The sequence below is a fragment of the Embiotoca jacksoni genome, unplaced genomic scaffold (genome assembly GCF_022577435.1).
Source record: "Embiotoca jacksoni isolate LCO1_2020_lvr unplaced genomic scaffold, fEmbJac1.0.p SCAF_7, whole genome shotgun sequence".
Lineage (NCBI taxonomy): Eukaryota > Metazoa > Chordata > Actinopteri > Embiotocidae > Embiotoca > Embiotoca jacksoni.
The window spans coordinates 21,522,014-21,545,843 of record NW_027185425.1 but is presented as its reverse complement, the minus strand read 5'-3'; the positions used below and the strand labels follow the sequence as shown (position 1 = coordinate 21,545,843).

At 43.1% G+C, this 23,830-nt stretch overlaps 1 protein-coding gene across 8 annotated transcripts in view; it reads right to left on the bottom strand.

Moving 5' to 3' along the window:
• Nucleotides 1–23,830, bottom strand: part of glcci1a (glucocorticoid induced 1a) — a 31,585-nt gene that overhangs the window by 5,786 nt on the left and 1,969 nt on the right. For 2 of the 8 annotated variants that reach the window (XM_069177083.1, XM_069177084.1), the window contains exons 2-6: nt 17,311–17,462; nt 9,726–9,815; nt 3,044–3,202; nt 1,890–2,039; nt 1,064–1,274 (exon numbers count right to left, since the gene is read on the bottom strand). In XM_069177083.1, the coding sequence (XP_069033184.1) occupies nt 1,064–1,274; nt 1,890–2,039; nt 3,044–3,202; nt 9,726–9,815; nt 17,311–17,462 (762 nt within the window). Of the gene's footprint in view, nt 1–1,063; nt 1,275–1,889; nt 2,043–3,043; nt 3,203–9,725; nt 9,816–17,310; nt 17,463–23,830 lie in introns of all 8 variants that reach the window. The other 6 variants (XM_069177082.1, XM_069177087.1, XM_069177080.1 and 3 more) reach the window with 4 other exon arrangements.

Here is a 23,830-nt window from a genome sequence, read left to right as displayed (position 1 = left end):
TTCCAGATGTTCTGGTTGTGTTCCAGATATTGTTCTTGTGTTCCAGATATTGTTCTTGTGTCCCAGATGTTGTACTTGTGCTCCAGATGTTCTGGTTGTGTTCCAGATGTTCTACTTGTGTACTAAGTCTTTCTACTCTGAGTGCATCAGTGTTCACACCGTCAGTACAGAAACATCAGTTCACTATAAGTACCAGGATGAAGCACTCAGAACGCTCCAAAGAAGAAGAAGTGTGAAACTCTGGACACTTTCCACCCTAAACGGTCGCCATCTTGGCTCCGTAGAGGAAGGGGCGGGGCCACCGACGTAAAGACATTGTAAATTAAGGTGTCTGAGGAAGCTGCAGCTGTTCCTGAACACCTCACAAAAGTGTGTGTTGTTTTTTACTGCTGCTGCTGGACAGAAGAATCAGTGTGTTTATTGAGGACACAAAAACACGTTGATTTCTGGGTAAAATAATTAAAGCTGCAGACATGTTGGAGGGTGATGTGTTCACATGATGAGGTCATTTCCTGTCAGTGCAGAACAGCCGTGATTTGAAACAACACGAGTCTGTTAAAACTCAAGTACAACACAGTAAGAGTCCGAACATGGAAGAGACTGTTTGGAAGGAAGGATGTCATCAGGAACACGGATCGGTCTTATTGAACAGACTCAAGAGCTCGTTGAAACACACACACACACACACACACTGACACACACACACACACACACACACATACACACACACACACCACACATATACACACACACATACACACACACACACACACACACACACACACACACACACACACACACACACACACACACATACAAGTCTTCGGCCTCACAATAGAAAACTCACAATCTTCTTCAGGGTTGAAGAACGCATCATCTACTTATAGAACGTGGGCCATAAAGGTAAAAATAACAAAGTGGAAATAACAGATTTTCTATAATTGCAAGTTTTCAGTGATCCAGCAGAAACAGGAGGTTCCGACTAGACTTGAACCCGGTGACCCTTGTAGTCTCTTACTGGTCCTTCATGGTGATGCTTCAACAACAGTGTGCTGTTTCTTACCTTTGTCCCGGTCGTACAGCAGGTCCTCTGTGGAGTACGGACTGCCGTCGTGGGATCCCGGTGGGCAGGCTGGAGAGGGGCACGGCGACAGACTGGAGCAGCTGCTGGACCGGCCCGGTGCTGAGGGAGTCTGGGTGTCCACGCTGCGGGTGCTGCTGCTGCGCTGCTGGGGAGGGAAGGGAGCCCGCCGCCCGTCAGGAACCTCCAGGGACTGTAGAGGACCAGAGGAGGAGGGAACACTCGTCAGGGCTGTACGGCTTTGTTCAGTCTGGTGGCACATCAGATTCATTTGTCGAATCCGATCTTCAGGACAGACTGTCCGCACTGTTATTTGTGAGTGAGCAGATCAGATTTGGTGTGTTGCTGTGGTAACGATATACGTGCAGCTGCTGGTATGGCAGCAGACAGTTTATTTCAGCTTCTGTCCATGAACTTTTGTTTGGTTGTCCTCCATAGAACCAAAAGCTCCTCTCTGATAGCTCTGCTAGTGGCAGCATGAATTCTGCTCACTCTGTCTCTCAAAATGATGTCATCATCATGAAGATCACATATCTGATCTGAGCCGGCAGAGCGTCCGGACTGAGACGATCTGTAGAAATCTGACTGGTATCATATTTCAAACCAACTCTAAATTTGATTTGGATCCGGTTTTTAAATGTTACATGTTGTGTATAACACAGTTGTAGTTGTGTTGTGACATTTAAACATCATCTGGATATAATCTGGATAAAAACAGATTTGGGCTGGCAGTCTGAACAAGCCTTCAGAGAAACACACAGGTTTAGTGAAACAGCAGGTTGATAGGTGAGATGAAACTCAGCTGCACCTTCAACTCCTCCTTCTCTCCATTGTCTTTGATGAACACCTTCTCCAGCTCATGGTTGATGCCCTCCATGCTGCTGGGCACCCTGGAGATGGAGGGCTTTGGCACGGTGATGTTGGACAGCGGCATCTGGGCTGACTTCGACATGGAAAACTGCTGCAGTACGTACACACACACACACACACACACACACACACACACACACACACACACACACACACACACACACACACACACAGTTTGCACAACTAGGACACTGCAATAACTTCCATTCATGGAATAACCAGTGATACATTAGTGAAAGAAAGAAGTGATTGAGCATGTGTTTGGTTATTTACAGTCTAGTACCTGATGCAGCTGTTTGTAAGAATAGAGAGCAAACAGATGCTACACACGTCATATGTGTATCTGTATTTGATGCAGGAAGTGTATGAATCTCACACTCACACTACATGTTTAAAGAAGCTTCAATCAACTGTCCACCATGTGGAGCTCACACCGAATCCCCGCTCACTTTGTCCACTGATAGTTTAATATATTAATAAATGATTCAAACAGTGATGGCTGTCTTCAGTGTTAACAAACAGTGAGAAAGGTAGAATTACTTGATGTGGTTCTTTACGTGAAACTGCAAAGCTGGCTTAAATGGTAAATTTAACCTAATTATGCAGATGATGCACTTATCTTTTTAAAATGTTATTCTTGAAACAGGTCTGTCTTGACAATATACTGCATTTGTGCGTTCTGACTGTTATAGTGACCAACTAGACACTCAATATGTTTGAATTTTTTCAAGACAAAAATGTTATTCATCCCTTTCTTTTGCTTGTTTTTTTCTGCTACAACAAAAATTTACAAAACAGTGATTACTGAGGCTTTACCAAACCTTTAGTTCAGTGAACTGTTCCCCTCCTGTGAGACACAGAAAACACACTGTTGCAGCTTAGGCTGTTGTACTGTATCATGTTCTAGATTTAAATGTAAAATGCACGTTTTACTACTTTCTCCACCAATACATAATATAAGCAGGGCCTGGAAAATCCATCAGCACCGTCCTGTTACCAATAGGAAATGAAATAATCTTTGGTACCAAACATTACAACATACTTGGCTCACACAATCACATAATTTCAGCTTCAGAATGTAAATAGAGATACCTGAACGTGGCTGGCTGGGGTGGAAGAGTGATTGTTGGTGGTGGTCGGGGCGGTGGAGGTGATGGAGTCGGACTGAAGGGGGGAGAGACGCTCCTTGTCTTTATTATGGCGTCCTCCTTGTTTACTGCGTTGGAGCTGCTGTCGGAGCTTCGCAATCTGCTGGAAGCAAACACGAGAGCAGGAGGAAAGGTTTATGTCAAGAAACAATTAAAACATTCAACAGTTTATCTTTATTTCATACAGAGAGAGAACGGTACTGAAGACATACAAATTATTAAGTAACACATTTGGAATGATGTAATAAACAAAAGAAAAGGTAAACAAACCAAAACATGTTCCTTATTTTTGATTCCTCACAGTGGCCAGTTTTTCTTGAGGACAGCTTTACACTCAGTTGGTAAAATCTTTACCTGCTTCATGATGACATCAACTGAAATGTTTCAATTTAATAAATGAGCCCCTTCAATAGTTAACTGGTGGGATTTATTTTCTTCTTCATGTGTTTGAGAACATCAGTTGTGTTGCTATGAGGCAATGTTGGTATACAGCAAAAAGTCCAATTCAACTACTATAAGCAGTCCATATTATGGCAAGACCCACTCAACGAAGTAAAGAGAAACAGTCCATCATCACTGAGACTATAAGGACGATCGGTGTGGAAAATTTCAAGAACTGAAAGTTTCATCAAGTAGACTCAAACACTGTGATATAACTGTCTCTCATAAGGACCGCCCCATTAAAGGAAGACCAAGAGTTCCTCAGTTACCAGCACCTGAAACCCACAATCAGCAGCACCTCAGATTAGAGTCCACATCACTGCTCCTCAGTTTACATAGCAGACACTTCTCAACATCAACTGTTGGTGGAACTGCTGCAAAGTAGCCGCGACTGAGGGAGACCAAGAAGAAACACAAGGAATGAACATTAAACCAGGAAATCTGGACTTTGGTCCGATGAGTCCAGATGCAGATATTTGGTTGCAGTTGTTGTGTCTTTGTGAGACGTATAGAAGCTGAACGGATGGAATCTGAATGTGTAGTTCCAACATGACGCACCGAGGAGTAGCTGTGATGACGTGGGGGTCTTTAAGATTTATTGGCTGACCTAGCATGAATACCACAACATTCTACACTGACACGCCATCCCATCTGGTCTGAGCTTAGTGGTACTAACACTAACCATTCAAACTGCAGCCTGGTGGGAACCAGACCCAATTTCACTCCGTGAACACGGGTCTAGGCACCCTTCGTAGATAATAGTTTGCAGTTGTTCCATCCTACTGGACGAAGACCTCAGGTTCATTTTAACCAATCAGCATGTGCCAAAACCGGCAGATACTCTGCAACTACCTTGTCCTGAGCATTTATATTCTGCTCGCCAAAGAAGAAACCAGATAGAAATATGATCAGAAACACCGCCGCCTTCTCTGGACCGAGATCATTGAAGATGGACTGAGGTGAAGTGGAAAACTGTCCTGTGGTCTGATGGATCACAATCTGAGATTCTGTTTGGAAATCATGGACGCGGCATCCTTCAGGTTAAAGAGGAGAGGGACCATCCAGCTTGTTATCAGTGCTCAGTTCAAAAGCCAGCATCTGTGATGGTACAGGGATGCATTAGTACGCATGAACTGGGTAGCTTGAACATCTGGAAGGAAGCATTAATGCTGAATGATATATTCAGGTTTTGGAGCAACATATGCTGCCATCCAGACAACGTCTCTTTCAGGGAAGGTCTTGTTTATTTCAGCAGAACAACGTCCAACCACATTCTGCACGTATTCCAACAGCATGTCTCCATAGTAGAAGAGTCCGCTGATAAACTGACCTCCTGCAGTCCACATCTGTCAATCATTGAAAACATCTGGAGCATCAGGAGATAAAAAATACAACAAAGGAGACCCTGAATTGTTGAGCAGCTGAAATCCCAAGAATGGGACCATATTTCACTTTCAAAACTCCAGAAACTGGTCTCCTTACCTTACAGTTATTTTCAAATAAATATGAGTTTACATGATTCACAAATCATTGCATTCTGTCCTTAATTTACATTTTACACAGTGTCCCAACTTCCTCGGAAACAGGATTTTAAACATTGATGTTAAAATAAAACTTTCACAAACAGTGGTGTATCTTTATGTATCTGTTTATGTCACTTTGAAATCCAGTGAAAGGGAAACAATGGAGGGAGATGACTCTGCTTGTCACACTTGGAGCTGTTCATTTGTTTCTACAGTGGGTACGGAAAGTATTCAGACCCCTTTAAATTTTTCACTCTTTGTTTCATTGCAGCCATTTGCTAAAATCAAAAAAGTTCATTTTATTTCTCATTAATGTACACTCAGCACCCCATCTTGACAGAAAAAAAACAGAAATGTAGAAATTTGTGCAAATTTATTAAAAAAGAAAAACTGAAATATCACATGGTCATAAGTATTCAGACCCTTTGCTCAGTATTGAGTAGAAGCACCCTTTTGAGCTAGTACAGCCATGAGTCTTCTTGGGAATGATGCAACAAGCTTTTCACACCTGGATTTGGGGATCCTCTGCCTTTCTTCCTTGCAGATCCTCTCCAGTTCCGTCAGGTTGGATGGTGAACGTTGGTGGACAGCCATTTTCAGGTCTCTCCAGAGATGCTCAATTGGGTTTAGGTCAGGGCTCTGGCTGGGCCCGTCAAGAATGGTCACAGAGTTGTTCCGAAGCCACTCCTTTGTTATTTTAGCTGTGTGCTTAGGGTCATTGTCTTGTTGGAAGGTGAACCTTCGGCCCAGTCTGAGGTCCAGAGCACTCTGGAAGAGGTTTTCTTCCAGGATATCTCTGTACTTGGCCGCATTCATCTTTCCTTCAATTGCAACCAGTCATCCTGTCCCTGCAGCTGAAAAACACCCCCATAGCATGATGCTGCCACCACCATGTTTCACTGTTGGGATTGTATTGGGCAGGTGATGAGCAGTGCCTGGTTTTCTCCACACATACCGCTTAGAATTAACGCCAAAAAGTTCAATCTTGGTCTCATCAGACCAGAGAATCTTATTTCTCATAGTCTGGGAGTCCTTCATGTGTTTTTTTGGCAAACTCTATGCGGGCTTTCATATGTCTTGCACTGAGGAGAGGCTTCCGTCGGGCCACTCTGCCATAAAGCCCCGACTGGTGGAGGGCTGCAGTGATAGTTGACTTTGTGGAACTTTCTCCCATCTCCCTACTGCATCTCTGGAGCTCAGCCACAGTGATCTTTGGGTTCTTCTTTACCTCTCTCACCAAGGCTCTTCTCCCACGATTGTTCAGTTTGGCTGGACGGCCAGGTCTAGGAAGAGTTCTGGTCGTCCCAAACTTCTTCCATTTAAGGATTATGGAGGCCACTGCGCTTTTAGGAACCTTGAGTGCTGCAGAAATTATTTTGTAACCTTGGCCAGATCTGTGCCTTGCCACAATTCTGTCTCTGAGCTCCTTGGACAGTTCCTTCGACCTCATGATTCTCATTTGCTCTGACATGCACTGTGAGCTGTAAGGTCTTATATAGACAGGTGTGTGCCTTTCCTAATCAAGTCCAATCAGTTTAATTAAACACAGCTGGACTCCAATGAAGGAGTAGAACCATCTCAAGGAGGATCAGAAGAAATGGACAGCATGTGAGTTAAATATGAGTGTCACAGCAAAGGGTCTGAATACTTATGACCATGTGATATTTCAGTTTTTCTTTTTTAATAAATTTGCACAAATTTCTACATTTGTTTTTTTCTGTCAAGATGGGGTGCTGAGTGTACATTAATGAGAAATAAAATGAACTTTTTTGATTTTAGCAAATGGCTGCAATGAAACAAAGAGTGAAAAATGTAAAGGGGTCTGAATACTTTCCGTACCCACTGTATCTGTATAAACGATGTTTGTTGAACAGAGAGCTGAAGGAGCTCCCGGTGCTGCACTGTACTTTAGAACATGTTCATACATGTTCCCTCTCACAGTCCTTACAGCGCTGCGCTGCTCTGCTGTAATGACACAAAACATGCAGGAAATGTCCATGCAGGCTCTTTCAAAAGGCTGCTATGTGATCCCTACTTTCGGCCACTGAACCAGTAACACAGTGCAGTCCTGCAAGTTCTGGTGAATATACTCACCACACGTCAGCTCTCACTGAGCAGGTTTGAGAGGCTGTGGATCAGCATAGTAGGAAAGAATGCACATCCGTAGCCATGAAACTGCCCAATACTGGAAAAATTCTCCAAGATAAATGTTCATATTTTAGAGGTCTTTTATTGTGACCAGCCCAAGGCACGTCTGTCAGGTAGATGGATTATGTTGGCACAGGCTAAGTGCTCAATAAAATGAATTTTGAGAAATATTGTGTACAAAATTTGAGAGAAATAAACCTTTAATGTGAATAAAACACATCTTAGATGTTTTTCTTCAACTTATTAAAAATGGGACCAAAAACTAAAGTGGTGTTTTTATTTTTATTCAGTGTATATTTACAAAAACAATATTGTCTTAACCTCACGCCTGAGCAATACATCATCTTCCTCTAAGACCTTGATCAGGGGATTGTTTAACTTTCACTCTTCAGATCCATCTGTGAACTTCTCATTGGAGGCAGATGGCCATTCAGTCTGTTGGAGGCTTCTTTGTGTTATAAGGGACTTTTTCCTCTCCACTACTCTCATGTGGCACATGTGTTGAATTGTATTGTTCCTCTATAATATTGTAAAGTTCTTTTGTAAGGACATTACTAAATGAAGAGATAACTTGTGTTGTGATCTGGTGCTATACTAATAAAACTGAATTGAATTGGGGCGGCATTTAAAATGATGACATGCCTCCTTTGACTGAACAGTCTGTTTGGGAAACTGTGTCTCTTCTTACAGGCAGTAGAAATATTCATTATGAAAGATAATAATCCAGCAATCATGTCTGCTGCAGCTTCTAAACAGAAAGCTACTCCACTCCGTCTCCTCTTTTCTTTCTCCTTGTAGCTCATCTATTGACTTCTGTGGAATCCATGTAAGCTCTGCTCCGCCTATGCAGCCCTGCAACTCAGCAACATGCCTGTACACATATTAGTGAGGCTGAGCTGTCATCTGGCTGGCCCTTATTGTTCCCTTTGCTGCAGGAGGCACAGAGCAGATAGCCGGGGCTTGGCTGACCATAAATTGCAGAGAGTTATGGCAATTGCAAAGAGGGGAAGTGGGCAGTTAAAAGTGTGACTGCGTTATCTGCTACCTCCTTGCTGCTACTGAGTATCAGCAGGGTGGAGCTGAGAGGGAATGATAGTGCCAGACTGGGTGCGGCTTATAGCTACTGTACACCAACAGCACCATAAACACAGCAGTGATGTCACACAGCAGGAAAAATGTCAATAACTCAACAGCGGTACTTGATTCACGACTGTTTCCACTAAACTGAAAACTTTAGATTTAATTATCAAAGGAATTTAGCAGGGTTTCTCAAAGTGTCATCGTCAGCAATCCCATCTCTATGGGAACATAGAAAATAAGAAACTAGCAGAACTATTTGCTCAGACCGCCATGAGCTTCTACAGTAGCTTTCAAGTAGAACAGCAGAGTTACAACCCAGTTTTCAAAATTGTTGGGATCCTATTTAAAATGTAACAAATAACCAAATGATTTTGAAATCATGGAAAGCTGAACCCTCGTGTCAGTGACTAATATCCTCGCTTGAGCAACATCAGCTCATGAGTTAGACACGTTTTTGTGAGCGCTGGTCCGTGCGCACGGCGATTTCTCCATGCACCTCAAATTTGAGCATCACGTCAAATTTGGTGTCAGATTTTTGGGGAACAGAAAGAAGAAGCAGGAAGTCAGGGCTGGTGGGGAGTGACGATCGTGTGTTTCCGAGTGAGAAACCTGCTGGGTTTAACGCACTGTGAGCGAGTGTGCTGTCGTGTTGTAGAACCCAAGTGCCATGGCGCAACTGTTAAGCTTCTTTTCACAGCGAACACTTTCCCTCAGACGCCTCAGAAGGTCCCAGTAGAACTCGGTGGTGACAGTTTGACTCTGGGGAACGAATTCACGGTGACACAAAGAAAACCCAGCTGGTGTCTCCTGACCTGACGCGCCTTCTTCAGTCTTGGACAGTGAAGCTCCGCCCCTCTTGAAACCTGAACGTCACTCAGAACACCTCGCCCGGCTCGTCGCTTCATCGCCGTACACTTTCTGAAGCATTTCCTGAGTTTCACACAAAATTTAATGTGCTCCTTCTGCTCATGTCCACGGAGGTATCGCCGTGCCAGCACTCACAAACGCACGCATACCTTCCTCCTGCTCCGTGCACGTCACGCTGCAGCTCACTGTTCAGGTTCAGGCTCCTTTGTTTCAACCCGTAGGTAGATTGGTTTTGCAATAAAAGAGAGAAAGCATCCATCTTGACAAACATGTAAAAACAGTACTGACAATATTCAAGCACAATAAGAAGTGCTCAAAGGCTCAACCAATCAAGACGAATAAATAGCAATAAAAGCCACAACAAGAAATAACCGCTGGAATAAAACGGTACAATTTATACTAACATGAATATGAGCCAAAGGTGCTACATGAACGAAGCTGTTTCACCGCTCACACACACCGGCAGCAGTCTCAGAACTTCATTATAGAATTATAGAATTCACAGATCTGAACACCGTCTCTGGCCTTAATATTCATGATATATTAATATTCATGTTAGGGTGGTACCTCTTTGAGCTGGTCGGCACTACCCCAGGACGCAGAGCGCTGGTGACGGCTCCTCTTCTCTCTTGTTTTGTCACTCCAACATCCAGGAGTCTGGAAGAAACACTACACATTACTATCAGCATGTTACCTGACCAACAACGTTGTCACCACATCCTCCTGACCACAACTCGTCTCTCTCGTTTTACTGTTGCCGTTTGACCATCATTTCCTTCGTTGACTACATTAACTCTGAGACATGATCAAAGCTACAAAGTATTTCTATCATACGAGAACAATATTCCTCATTCACCAATCCTTCTTAAGAAGAAATTTCTTCTTAAACCCCACTTATGCAGATTTGACAAAGATTCTGGTTTTCATCAATGTTTTCTTACTTGGGATTTGTTTTTAAGTAAGAACAAAATCTGCATATCTGAGTTTTGAAATGTTTGTGCCAATTAATTGGTTAATGTTGTCTTCAATTCTACAGTTGTATAATGTTATAGTATTTAGTCTACAATGATATTTCTTTGGAATTAATCATTTTAATAATTATTTTCATTACTTTTAAAGTGTACTGGTTTTGAATAAACACTACATAAACATTCCAACAACCAGTCAGCAGACCTGCTGTCCAGGTTTTACAGCAGCGAATTGTTTGTTGGCAAATTAAAATTTATTAGACATTTACCGTGTGATACTTTATACAATACAATTAATCTCAAAATAATCTCCTTTTATGGGCATTAGCAGGGGGTTTCCTTCTGCTAAGTAGGAACAACTGGGATGCGCTTTCAACTTATGAGGACTGTGGGATTCATCAATATAAGATCACAGGCGCAAACACATCGTGAATCTGACGTAGACTTAAGAAGATGTCGGTGAATGTGACTGGATAAACTAGTAGTACCAGTATTCAACGATTATTTTATCATTAATTTTGGCAAAAATAACAAGTTAAATATCTTATTGATTCAATACTCTAATGATACTGTAATTGGTAATTTTTTTTTCATGCAACTGTTGGTCTCAGCTGAGCCATTTGAGACTAGAGTGTAGAATATTTTTTGTTTTACAGAATTTTGATTGTACAAATTATTTATTCTTTGAAAAGTTTTGAAAGAGACATTTGAAATTTTGAATGAGACATGAAATATCACTATTTTAAGTTTAGATTTGGTTGTTTTTACAGAAGCGTTTAGTGCTCATGATCAGTGCAAAGAAATTGCAAAGCCAACAATAATTTATATTTTTAGGGTTTCTCTGATAAATGCTGCAATTTGGGCCATTTTTAAAGAAAACATGCCCACTGGTGGGTTGTGGGTTCAGAAAGTTAAACTGGTAAATTTAATTTGGATTTTTTTTTTTTTCTTCTATCAATTATTATTTCTACTATCTATTCATCCATTATTTATACCCGCCGTATCCTGAACAGGCTCACAGGGGGCTGGAGCCTATCCCAGCTCACTTCGGGTTAAGGCAGGGTACAACCTGGACAGGTCGCCAGTCCATCACAGGGCCAATGCTTATAGACAAACAGAAACAAAGACCATTCACACCTAAGGGCAATTTATAGAATCACCAATTAACCTGAGGTGCATGTTTTTGGATGGTGGGAGGAAGCCGGAGTACCTGGAGAGAACCCACAAGGACACAGAGAACATGCAAGCTCTGCACAGAAAGGCCCAGGACTGGATTTGAACCCGGAACCTTGTTGCTGTGAGGTGACAATGCTAACCACAGCACCACTGTGCCACCCTATAATTTCTACCTTCCATCTATATTGACTGTTCTTGCTTTTCTATAAGTAAAAAAATTTCACTGGCTAATCTAACGTCTTCAGGCCTTCGAAATTAAGTTTAGAGAGGAAATGTCTGTTGGTGTCACAGATGGTAACTGATGGACCTCTCAAACAGGTCATAACTGTTACTGTAACAAGACCCACTGGCTGAAGTATAAAGTCAGTGGAATTTGGGGAACTGATGCAGCTGTCTGCAGATGTCAGACTGATGTGTGAAAATGAGAAGCTTTGGGCCACTTCAGGAGTTAATAATCAGCTACAAGCTAAAAGCAAAGAGGTCATCCAGCTTTTGAAGCTCACAGATGCGTAGGTGGTAAATGTCAGAAACAGGATGTATAGAGCGGTGTGTGTGTGGGAACATCTGAGGCTGAACAGCACGAGAGGATTACAGGGCAGGAAGGTGTGGGTACAAATTAAGGTCAAGAATGACACGTTACTACGACGGCTTCTGGAATAAAATCATACGAACAGAAACACGAGCACGGGTGGATAGTGGATTCAGGGTTTACAGATGCAGACTCGTGTCCAATGGAACATTTCTTTCCCACTTGCCAGTCAGTCAGTTTACTGGCTTGGCACTTTTTCCATAATTTTGGAGATATATCATACAAAATATATACAATAAAGAAGTTCCCTTTAGATTTGGTTGTTTATAATATAAGAACAGATCACAATAGAAATGATGGTGGGTTTTCCCTCCTATTGTAACACGGGCGCACCACGTCAGTGTTTTCTCACACCGCCAAACCAAATGAACATAAAAAGCTATTATGTGCGAATGAGCGATCATGGTAGCACATGAGGGAGAGAATGTACGTGTGTGTGTGTGTGTGTGTGTGTGTGTGTGTGTGTGAGAGAGAGGGAGAGATCGGATATCAGACTAGTTACCAGCTGTGTGAACGAAGCAGTGTGTGTACAGTTTAAGAGGACTCCTCACACCCAGCTAAGTTCCTGTGTCGAACTAACTTTCACCTGAAGGCGGTCAGCTGCTCTGAAGTTAGCAGCATTGTGTTTGTCTGATCAGGCTCACTTTAGGGACCTGCTAGCTGAGACGGCATCCCCCCTCTCAAACCAGCCCCCCCTCCCTCCACCAGCAGCAGACTAATACTGGCTGATGTCTGTACTCTTCAAAAATATTATTTATTTTATTGACTTTATTGAACATGACAATGTTTTGTCACGTATAGAATACAAGTGATTCAGTTTAAACAGTCATTATGCCGGTAATGAAAACGAACAGATAAAGAAGAGGACAGATAAGAGTACAGTGCTAGCGGCAGCCTGTTACAGCAGCTCCCCCGAGTGTTTTGTTTTAAGTATTTTTCTTTCTTTCTCCTCTCTTCGGAGTTGTTGTTTTTTTCTTCATGTGTGTTAAGTGACGGTCAGACAATGGACCGTAACTTTTCCACTTTTCTGGTGGCTCTTCTTCTACTTTTTTCCCTCTTCGTAACGGAGAGCTACGCACAGCGGATTGGGGGCATTGTTTACTCTCATGATCAGCTGATCGCGCTGAGGCCTGAAATCCCGGACGAACTTCAGAGAAGACGTCGGGGTTGCAGAGCTGGAGCTAAACTGAAGGTGAAGAGGAGGAGATTTAAACCATCGGTACCGGAGATCTTAATGGGGAACGTGAGGTCGTTGGCCAACAAGACGGACGAGCTCGGCGCTGGTAAAGACCCAGAGAGAGTACCGGGAGTGCAGCAACATGTGTTTCACCGAGACATGGCTGCACTCACATCTCCCGGACCACAGCGCGGCCGTACCCGGCTTCAGGACCGTTCGGGGGGACGGAGACGTTGTTCAGAGCGGCAAGAAGAAAGGTGGAGGGATTGCAGTCTATGTGAACGAGAGGTGGTGTAATCCCGACCACGTGTGTGTGAAGGAACGTTTCTGCAGCCCGGACATTGAACTTCTAGCCGTGGGGATGCGCCCGTATTAGGTACCGAGGGAGTTCACGTCCACCATTGTTATCGCTGTGTATGTTCCTCCATCAGCTGACGTAGAGGCAGCAGTGGACACCATCTACTCCACTGTGTCCAAACTTTAGACTAAGCATCCCGGTGCATTTTTGGCAGTTACTGGAGACTTTAACCAGTCTGGATAAAGTACTGCCAACTTTGCACCAGTATGTGAACTGCCCCACCCGGAACAATAAAACTCTGGACCTACTGTATGCTAATGCCATGGATGCATACAGTACTACTGCCCCCCCCCCTTCCCCACCTGGTAGGTCGGATCACAACCTGGTCCTGCTGACTCCCAAGTATGTTCCTCTGGTACAGAGGCAGCCTGTAACCACCAGGACTGAGGAGGTGGACACAGGAGGCTAAAGACGCCCTGCAGGACTGCTTTGAGTCCACGGACTGGAATGTGCTGTTTGGACCACATGGGGAGGACATCAACAGCAGGACGGACTGTATCACAGAATACATCAAATTCTGTGAATACACCACCGTCCCATCCCGGACTGTACACTGCTTCCCCAACAACAAGCCGTGGATCACCAGGGACCTGAAGGTGCTTCTTAATAAGAAGAAAGCAGCTTTCAGGTCTGGGAACAGGGAGGAGCTCAGGAGAGTGCAGCGCCACCTGAAGGAGAAGATGAGAGAGTGCAAGGACTCCTACAGGAGGAAGCTGGAGGCCAAACTCCAGCAGAACAACGTGAGGGAGGTGTGGACCGGTATGAAGGAGATTATTGGGTTCAAGGGGAGAGAGAGACAACCAGGGGGAACCTGGAGAGGAACAATCAGGGGGAACCTGGAGAGGAACAACCAGGGGGAACCTGGAGATGAACAACAAGGCGGAACCTGGAGATGAACAACAAGGCGGAACCTGGAGATGAACAACCAGGGGGAACCTGGAGATGAACAACCAGGGGGAACCTGGAGATGAATAACCAGGGGGAACCTGGAGAGGAATAACCAGGGCGAACATGGAGAAGAACAACCAGGGGGAACCTGGAGAGGAACAACCACGGGGAATCTGGAGAAGAACAATCAGGGGGAACCTGGAGAGGTCCAATGAGCTAAACTGTTTCTTCAACAGGTTTAGTTCACCACCCTCATCTGTCTCCTCCACACCTTACACCTCCCAAACACCTCTGCTGCCTCCCCCCTCTGCCCCCCCTGGTGAGCTGCATAGAGCCCTCAATCTCAAAGGGCTCTTCCTCCATCGACACCATGACCCCCCCCTCCCCCCGCCCCCCCTCTGTGACGACTGGCCAGGTTAGGAGACAGCTGGAGAGACTCCACCAGCGCAAGGCTGCAGGACCTGACAGCATCAGCCCCGGGGTCCTGAAGACCTGCGCCGTCCAGCTGGCTGAGGTCCTACAACACCTCTTCAACCTGAGCCTGAAGCAGGAGGAGGTCCCGGTGCTGTGGAAGACGTCCTGCCTGGTTCCAGTCCCTAAGAAGACGACTCCATCCGGCCTCAACGACTACCGACCGGTTGCCCTCACATCTCATGTGATGAAGGTGCTGGAGAGGCTGGTCTTGGCACACCTCAGACCGCTGGTGAAATCTTCACTGGACCCTCTGCAATTTGCGTACCAGCCTCATGTGGGAGTGGACGATGACATCATCTACCTGCTGCAACGAGCTCAGTCTCACCTGGATGGAACCGGTGACTCTGTGAGAATCACTTTCTTTGATTTCTCCAGTACATTTAACATCATCCAACCACTGCTGCTGAGTGAGAAGCTGCAGGTGGAGGGGGGTGGAGGGGGTGGACACGTCCACCGTCTCCTGGATCACTGACTACCTGATAGGCAGACCACAGGTTGTCCGTCTGGGCAGTGTGCTGTCTGATACGGTGGTCAGTGGTACTGGAGCTCCACAGGGAACTGTTCTGTCTCCTTCCTGTTCACCTTCTACACCACTGACTTCCAGTACAACTCAGAGTCCTGCCATCTGCAGAAGTTCTCTGATGACTCTGCAGTGGTCGGGTGTATAAGGGATGGACAGGAGGACGAGTACAGGGCAGTAGTGGAGGACTTTGTGGAGTGGGCGGGAAGAAATCATCTGCTCCTGAACGTGGCCAAGACCAGAGAGATGGTGGTCGACTTCAGGAGGAAGACGACGGCTCCACAACCGCTGAGAGTTCTGGGAGAGGAGGTGGACATGGTGGAGGAGTACAAGTACCTGGTGTCTCCATGACAACAGACTGAACTGGAAGACCAACTTCAACGCTGTCTACAAGAAGGGGATGAGTCTACTCTTTTTTTTTTAGGAAACTTCGATCCTTCAATGTGTGCAGCAAGATGTTGGAGATGTTCTACCATCTGTTGTGGCCAGTGAACTGTACTTCTAGTAGTCTGCTGGGGGAGCAGCATTGGAGCTGGAGACACCAACAGACTTAACAAACTGGTTAAGAAGGCCGGCTCCATCATTGGCTGCAAACTGGACAGTCTGGAAAAGGTGGTGGAGAGGAGGACGCTGAATAAACTATTATCCATATTGGATAATCCTGACCACCCTCTCCACCTGCTGCAGGGACAGAGGAGGATGTTCTCCAAAAGATTCCTCCAGCTGCTGTCACAAGGACATATACAGGAGATCATTCCTGATACAGGAGATCATTCCAGATACAGGAGATCATTCCAGATACAGGAGATCATTCCAGATACAGGAGATCATTCCTGATACAGGAGATCATTCCTGATACAGGAGATCATTCCTGCCGACCGCAATAAGACTACAATAACTCTCCTCTTGCAAAATCCATCACACAATAATAACACTGTTGTCTGTGTTTCTTGGTTGTTTGTATATAATATATATAGATATATACTGTACTGTATATACTGTGCATTTTATATATTTTTTTTTTTTGCTATTTTATTGCTTTTTATTATTCTATTATTATCTTATTGCTTCCTGTATGCTGCTGTAGCGAAAAAATTTCCCCTTGGGGATTAAAAAAGTAACTACCTACCTACCTACCTACCTACAGATTAGATCAAATGTTAACAGACTGACTATGGAAGGAGAAAAGTGGTATTTAAATCCATTCACTATCAGCCTTGTTTTAATGTTTTCTGATAATTAGTTTTATGGCACACTGCAAAATTTTAAAATAAATATTGTCATGATAATATATTTGAATAGTTTCCAGTCAAATCCCTCTCCTTTTTTTATCTCACTATTCTCATTCTGTTATATGCTCCATACATCATTTCTTCACAAAGCAGACTGACAGGCGTCCACTTTCTATGTTGTTTCATCATATTTTATTCTATGGTTGTGTTGGATTGATTGTGTTTCGCTTATGCTGCTGTTGAGACATTTAAATCATCTTACACATGTCACCCGAACACCTCACGTGCATAAAATCAGTAGACACTGCCATTTTCAGATGTCCCATAAACACCTCACATGCAGGTTACTAAGACACTGGCACACCTCATACTGTAGTCCCTACTCGGTTACTACAGCTCACGCAACTCAGACAGGTGTGTGTGGTCAAAAATGAGTTAGTTTGAAAAGAGTTTCAGTTCTAATGGAAGATTCCTTTCAGTTGAAGCTGAATGATTATATCTCCTTGGCTGGCCGCCTCAGCACAGTCCATGTATGGGCTGATAGAACAGTAAGAGAAAGAATGTCCAGGTGTTGAGGAGAAGCAGACAGAAGTCTGTCTTTTGTCTTTAATTGTTCTAAAAAGGAGGCCAGCCGCCCCGTATCAACATCCCCCTCCAGAACCGCTAAAAGAAGTAAACCTGGCTTCACATTCCAGTATCAACAGAAGAACATGACTGCACGGGACGGAGCACGAGCATGAAGGTGAAGGGCAGGTGAGGGCGGTGCTCACCTGTGTGGATTTATCTCTCATACACGACAGGTACGGCACATGTGGGTCACGTGGCCACTGCCCGGTGAGGTAGGGCCCGGTGACGGTGCCCAGGGAGGATATCCGCCGGAACGACCCCGAGCTATGCAACTGCTGGGACTTTGTCCTTTCAGCTGTACAGATAAAAGACGAGAGGGGGAGAGAGAGAGGGGGGGGGCGATAGAGAGAGCAGCATGAGGTTCATGTGACAAAATGAATGAGTGAATAATAAAAGTTTCCTCAACCTGACAAGTTTCTAAAAATGACATTCCTCAATTGTCCAATCAGATATAAGACAATGTTAACTCTCTAATTTACTGTATCAGCATGTTTGTCCTTCAACATTCGCACTTCACTTAAACTGAAATTAGTTCAGTCAAAATGAAAAAAAGTTCTTCAGAACGAGACATATTGAAGCATTTCTTTATGTGGCCTCATGAAACTATAAAAAAAATGTATTACGGGAGACAAAAGTCCATACAACATGACGACTGCACGTGGTGGAACGGTGAACTGAACACTTGTTTTGTGCACTGCATTCATGTCCACCATTGTCCCATTCTCTTTTTTTTTTTTTTTTTTTAACTATTTTATGTTGTTTGGGAAGAAAAACTAAAATCCACATCACTCCATTCATTCATTCGAACTGAAGAGGAACTCCACCGGACATGGATTGGTCACACATCCAATCACTTCTCAAGACACCTGCAGTAGGAGGCTTCTATTGTCTTCTATTGTCGTCTATTGTCTTCTATTGCCATCTATTGCCATCTATTGTCTTCTATTGTCTGGGCAGGGACAGCTTTATTGTTGTGTTTCATCATCGGATGAGCTCAATGTAAACTAACAGTTGTTGGCTTGAACTCCCAGAAGATTGTGTTCACTTTGAGCTTCAGCTCCTCGGTTGTGTTCTGCCACCATGTTGGAGCAGTAACTCTACGTTACCCGTTAAAGGACCAGCGCCACAGATCTCCGACCAGTCAGGTCACCAGCAGCCTGCTGATAACAGCACAGTTACAAAGCTTCACGGAGCTTCTACTGTTGTCAAACGCCTTTCTTTTATTTCTCCTTCTTTACCAACCCCCCCAAACACACAACACACACACACACACACACACACACATTTGATTGTACTTAGATGAGTATGTTACTTAGGTAATGCCAGTTGATGGATGATATTATCCCCGTTAATAGATTTATTCATTGATTGGTCAATGCTACTGTTTTAATTGAAGTGTTAACAGTGATTCATTTAGCTGGTAATTAATTCTGTTAAACATTAGTCAGTGTTTTTGATGACTTGTGTACATTTATTGGGATAACAGATGGATTGTAAAGTCAGTGCTCCAATTCACGCCTTCACTGTCCCCGCAAATGCTAATTATTATCAATAATTACTTGAAATTGTCAATAATTGCAATGAATATTAATATTAATTTCTGATCATTGTTAACGATCTTTCAATAACCAAACCTGCTTTATCAGCACCAACACTGGAGTACAATCACAGGTTTAGGTGCTTGGAGCTAAATGCAAAATCAGCAGTGTGATAAATCTTCTGAAGCTTCTCGGGTGAAAACATTGCAACTGTGTGAGTGTAGAAAAGTTCATGAGCACCGTGATTCCAGTCTGTTGGAAAAAATAAATGATGAAATAAGCGCTGATGTTATTCCAACCTTTCCTTTAGTGTCAGTCACAGCGTCATCATCATTGGGAACATGCTCCATGGAGAACAAGGATGACCTTATGAAGGACAATGACAGCATCTCCCGACCCTTCTTGTTCATACAAGACCTCTGGTAGCTGTTCCTGTAGTAATCTGGTGTCTTTGGCTTCTGCTCTAACAATAGAGAATCCAATCAAACAAGGCGGAGGCCAGGAACCTGCTTCCAAATCCACAGGATTACAGGTACTCCTCAGACTAAATTAGACTTGGCCATGATCTCCCAACTATGTTAAGGAGCAGAGAGTTGTATCACAGGAAGAATCTCTCTCTTCTCTCAGCCTCTGTAAGACTTATATAGACTTGAGCTCTGGAGGATCTGCTAGAAGTATGAAGCCCAGAGCACCACGGCCAGCGTGTAGCGCTGCGTGTAGCGCTGGAACAGCTCAGACCCTGCCATGCTCTCCTAAGAAGGAGAAGGAGAAGGAGGAGAAGAAGAAGAAGAAGAAGAAGAAGAGGGTTTACAGATATTCACCATCAGGTTGACCAAAAAAATAAATAAATGATGTCATTCAACGTTTGTAATGACAGGAGGTCCTTACTCAGAGTTAAACTGAATTCTCTGACATCTTATTGTTAACATTCATGTTGATGTGGACAATGAAATCCTCAGCAATGCATTCAATTCATAATAAGACTCAATTGGCTTTTCTGAAAATGGTGTCCACGATGCAGTGAAGTCCTCTCCTCTCTCTTTCACTCCATGCATTTGTATGCCACCATTGAATCTCTGTCTTCATGTCTTCTCCCTCCCATTGTTTTGCAAGCAGTTTGTTTCTGCTGGGTCTTGTTGCAGCTGTCTCCGTCCCTGGAGCTGCATGTTTCTGACCTCACCAACATACCCAAACATTATTGTCATTCATGTCTCTATGCTGTTTTTTTCTCTCTTCCTCCAACCAATGGAAGCAGGTAGCAGCCGTCCTCGTCTGCTTCTGTCCCAGGTTTCCTCCAGTTAAAGGACTTTTTCTTTGCTGCCATCACTCATTTGTGACGTGTTGAATTGTTGTGTTCCCTTCGATAATGTTGTGAGCACTTTCCAATGTTAGGAGCCCTGAGTTAACTTATGTTGTGATTCAAGTTGAAGATCTTCATTAGGAAGATGCAGCACTTTTCTTATTGGCTTAACTTTGAAATCCAGATTTGAGCAACCTGAATATATGTTACATACATTTTTAAAACTTGAATTTTTGATTGTGAATTTGTGAACATTAAAACTAAAAGTCAGTACGGGAAGCTGAAATATTGAAGAGTTTGAGGAACAAAATTCAGAATTTTTTTTATTTCTTGGCAAAAATTCTGTGCTACAAATTTTGTATCTTTTAAATGTCATCGTTTTTTTATTTGCCAAAACTACTACTACGAAAATATAGGCAAAAAAACATTTGAGGATGTTTTACAGGGTCTTACTCTCCAGATGACTTCATTATACATACTTTTACATATATCCACATGTTGGTGTTAACATACCATCTATTAGATGAGCTAAACATTTTTGATTTGGTCAATTTTCACACAAAAACATAGACAGACAAGCAAAATACTCAAAGAGCCACTTTAAAACACAAGCATGTCTCTGGCACATGGAGCAGAGATTGTAATTATTATTGGAGAGGGGTAGATAATTACTCAGATACGCTCCATAAGGAATGAATCCTGCTGTAAGGCATGAGGTCAAAGGTCATGCTGAAGTCAGAACTCCCCGACATGTTACACTGGTCAAAGTAACAGTCCATACATATACCTGCAATTACACACACACTAACTTAGACAATAACCAGCAAGACAAAATTAAATGAGCATTTGTTATAAGATACACACACACACACACACACACACACACACACACACGCACGCACGCACACACACGTCTGCCTGGAATTGATACCATAAAAGGGATGCACATGTGAATAGTTTATTCCATGTACCAATATATATTTTAACATTAAATGTTATCTGTAGACAGTATTGATACGGTGTGGCCCTCGAGCCCTCGATATTTGTATCAGGCCCTGTTGGTATTGAGTTTGAATAGCCCTGGCCCTCCATACCTACAGTATGCACAAAAATCATCTGAAATGTTGCTGTGGACTCTTTTAAGGTTTGTCATGACCCTTGACAAGACGATCTCAGTGTGTCCACAAGGATTCTTTTCAGAAACGACCAGTTTCATGGCGGTGTGGGCGTGTTAGGGATGACAAAGATGTGTGTGGTCAGATAGGGGGTTGTGCATATTTGTATCTTTTTCGACCCTGATCGGAAATGAAAAGAGTGCGTATAGATACGGTAAAAGAATAAGAACAATATTTATTATATTTCTTATCTGCGTTGTACTGGAAGGAGGTGTAGCCGACACCAGATGTAACTGTTAATGGTCCGGCTACATATCACCAATGAAAATGGAATAAAGGGGATTCTGAGTGTGGAAAAAAAATCCTTTTATGTCCTGGCTGTCCGTAATCTGTGAGCACATAATCCCGGGCACTATCAGGCTAATATACAACAAAGTGTGATGAAGTAAATAAACAAAATGTTCTGTCTCCTTGCTCGTTGTACCAACACATTATACGCATCTTTACTGCTTTTGCTGTTAGCACCATTGTTACCAGGTAATACATTACTCCCGTCACCAACCAAAATGTTCTGTTACAGCAAGTGCCAACACATTACATGTTGAGCCATGATTGGTAGATTGCATACAACCCCCAGAATAAAGAAAATTAAAAACCTGGTCGATGTAGACAAAACATGAATCCAAAGTAAAGTCTGATTCATAACATCCACAAATACACAATCAAAGACGCACTGAGCACATCAGTTTTGGGCCTTCTGGCCAGCACTTGTTAAAAGTTATAACACTTTACACTGAGCCTTCATTTTGTGTACATTTTTTAATCCTGTGTTAGTCTAGAAACAAATGCTGTGTGGATTGTAACTTGGTTAGAAGTAGGGATGGGACATACATTTAGAATATTCGAATAGTCGTTAAAATATTTTTTTTAAAAATCAATTATATGTGTGATTCCTTCTTCCTCATTTCCCCTGTTTTTACCTGTGCTTGGTTGTAATACATTACTCCCGTCAGAAGGTGGCAGTAATGCACCTAAAGCTGTCTGCCAGCCACCATTAAACAACATAAGAAGAAGAACAGGTTGTTACCAGACTTCGGAGCTTTACAGGTAAAACTGTCCCTGCGTTCCAATACTCATACTACTATACTACCATAGTACTATACTACGATACTACTATAGTAGTATAGTACTATACTACCATACTACTATACTACCATACTGCCACACTACCATATACCATACTGCTATACTACAATACTACAATACTATTTAGTATGCCAAAAAAATATTTAGTATGTCCCAATACTTAGTATGTTAGACATAGGATGCCAAAAGTACCAGGATGTTCCACTACATCCGGCCGTATTTTGTAGTATGCAGGTCAGCATGATACTCTGGATGTTCTGACCCACAATCCTTTGCACAGTGGAAGCTGCATCACATCGACTGAGCCATCAAGACACTTGGTGGCGCTAATGCGCTGCCCACAAAAGGAAGAAGAAGTAGAAGAAGAAGAAGAATTAAAAGGAAGCCTACTCGTTCCAAATCGCATCCTTTTTCTTTTGACCTCAAACGTTGCTCTACAGATCGCGATGGATACGACAAAGTGGATCAAAGTTCAAGACGCATTTCTATGATGAAGTAGTCTGTCCCAATTGTGCACATACTACATGCAACAGTAGATACTTTTTAAGGGTAGCTGCAGTACATACTAAAAGTAAAAAGAAATGGTATGCGATTTGGAGTGCAGGACAAATGTGTGTTTCTCGGTAATCAATTAATTAGTAATCAAGCAACAATACTAATCAAAATTAGCTCAGAACTATTAGTTAAAAAATACTTTTAGGTCTTAAACTACAATATTTGTTATTCAACATGAATTGTTGACCTGATGAATAACAGTATTTATTCTCCTTTTAGCTCTCTTCTTTGGTCTCCAGAAGTACTGGGCGGTATCAGTTTTTAATTCCTGTACAATATGAATTTTTCATATACCAACATATCAGTACAGCTAATTATACGCACTCATAGTCCTGAAGTTACATACTGATAACCATCAGTTCACTACGTGGAACAACACAGAGCACTGTGATGAGTGTATTGAGAGGGGAGCCCCATTAACTACAGTCATAACATTATCATCTAACATGTAATATCCCACAACGAACTCTCATCAACCGTGTCAAAAATGTTTGTAAATGCTGGGAGCTCCCAGTTGGGATTTCTTTGACATTTGCAGGATTGTACACCGAGAATTTGTCGCCCAGGGTCCGACTGTCAACACCGAGTTCTACTGGAAAACATTCGCTGCATCTGAGGTAAGCTGAGAAGCGAGAGCACTTCGGTTCTCCAAAATGAAAACACGGCCTCTCACAGCGTGTTGAAGATGTGCACGTTTATTTTTGGCAACCAAAAATTTGACACAAAATTGTGTGCGTTCTGTGCTCAAATAACCAACATGTTTGATAGAGAGGTAGATCAACCATCCATCCATCCATCCATCCATCCATCCATCCGGGTCACAGTGTCAACTGTCATTGTTTAGCAAAGGTCATCAAAATGAGAAGCCGCCATCTATGTGTGTTTATTGTTTGTTGGCAGGGGTCCAACATGCCATGCTCAGTGCCACCACGTCGAGTGCATGCCCCACCTTGGCCAACCCGATCAAAATGCCCTGGACACGTCACTGTTACCAGTAATGATACTTATG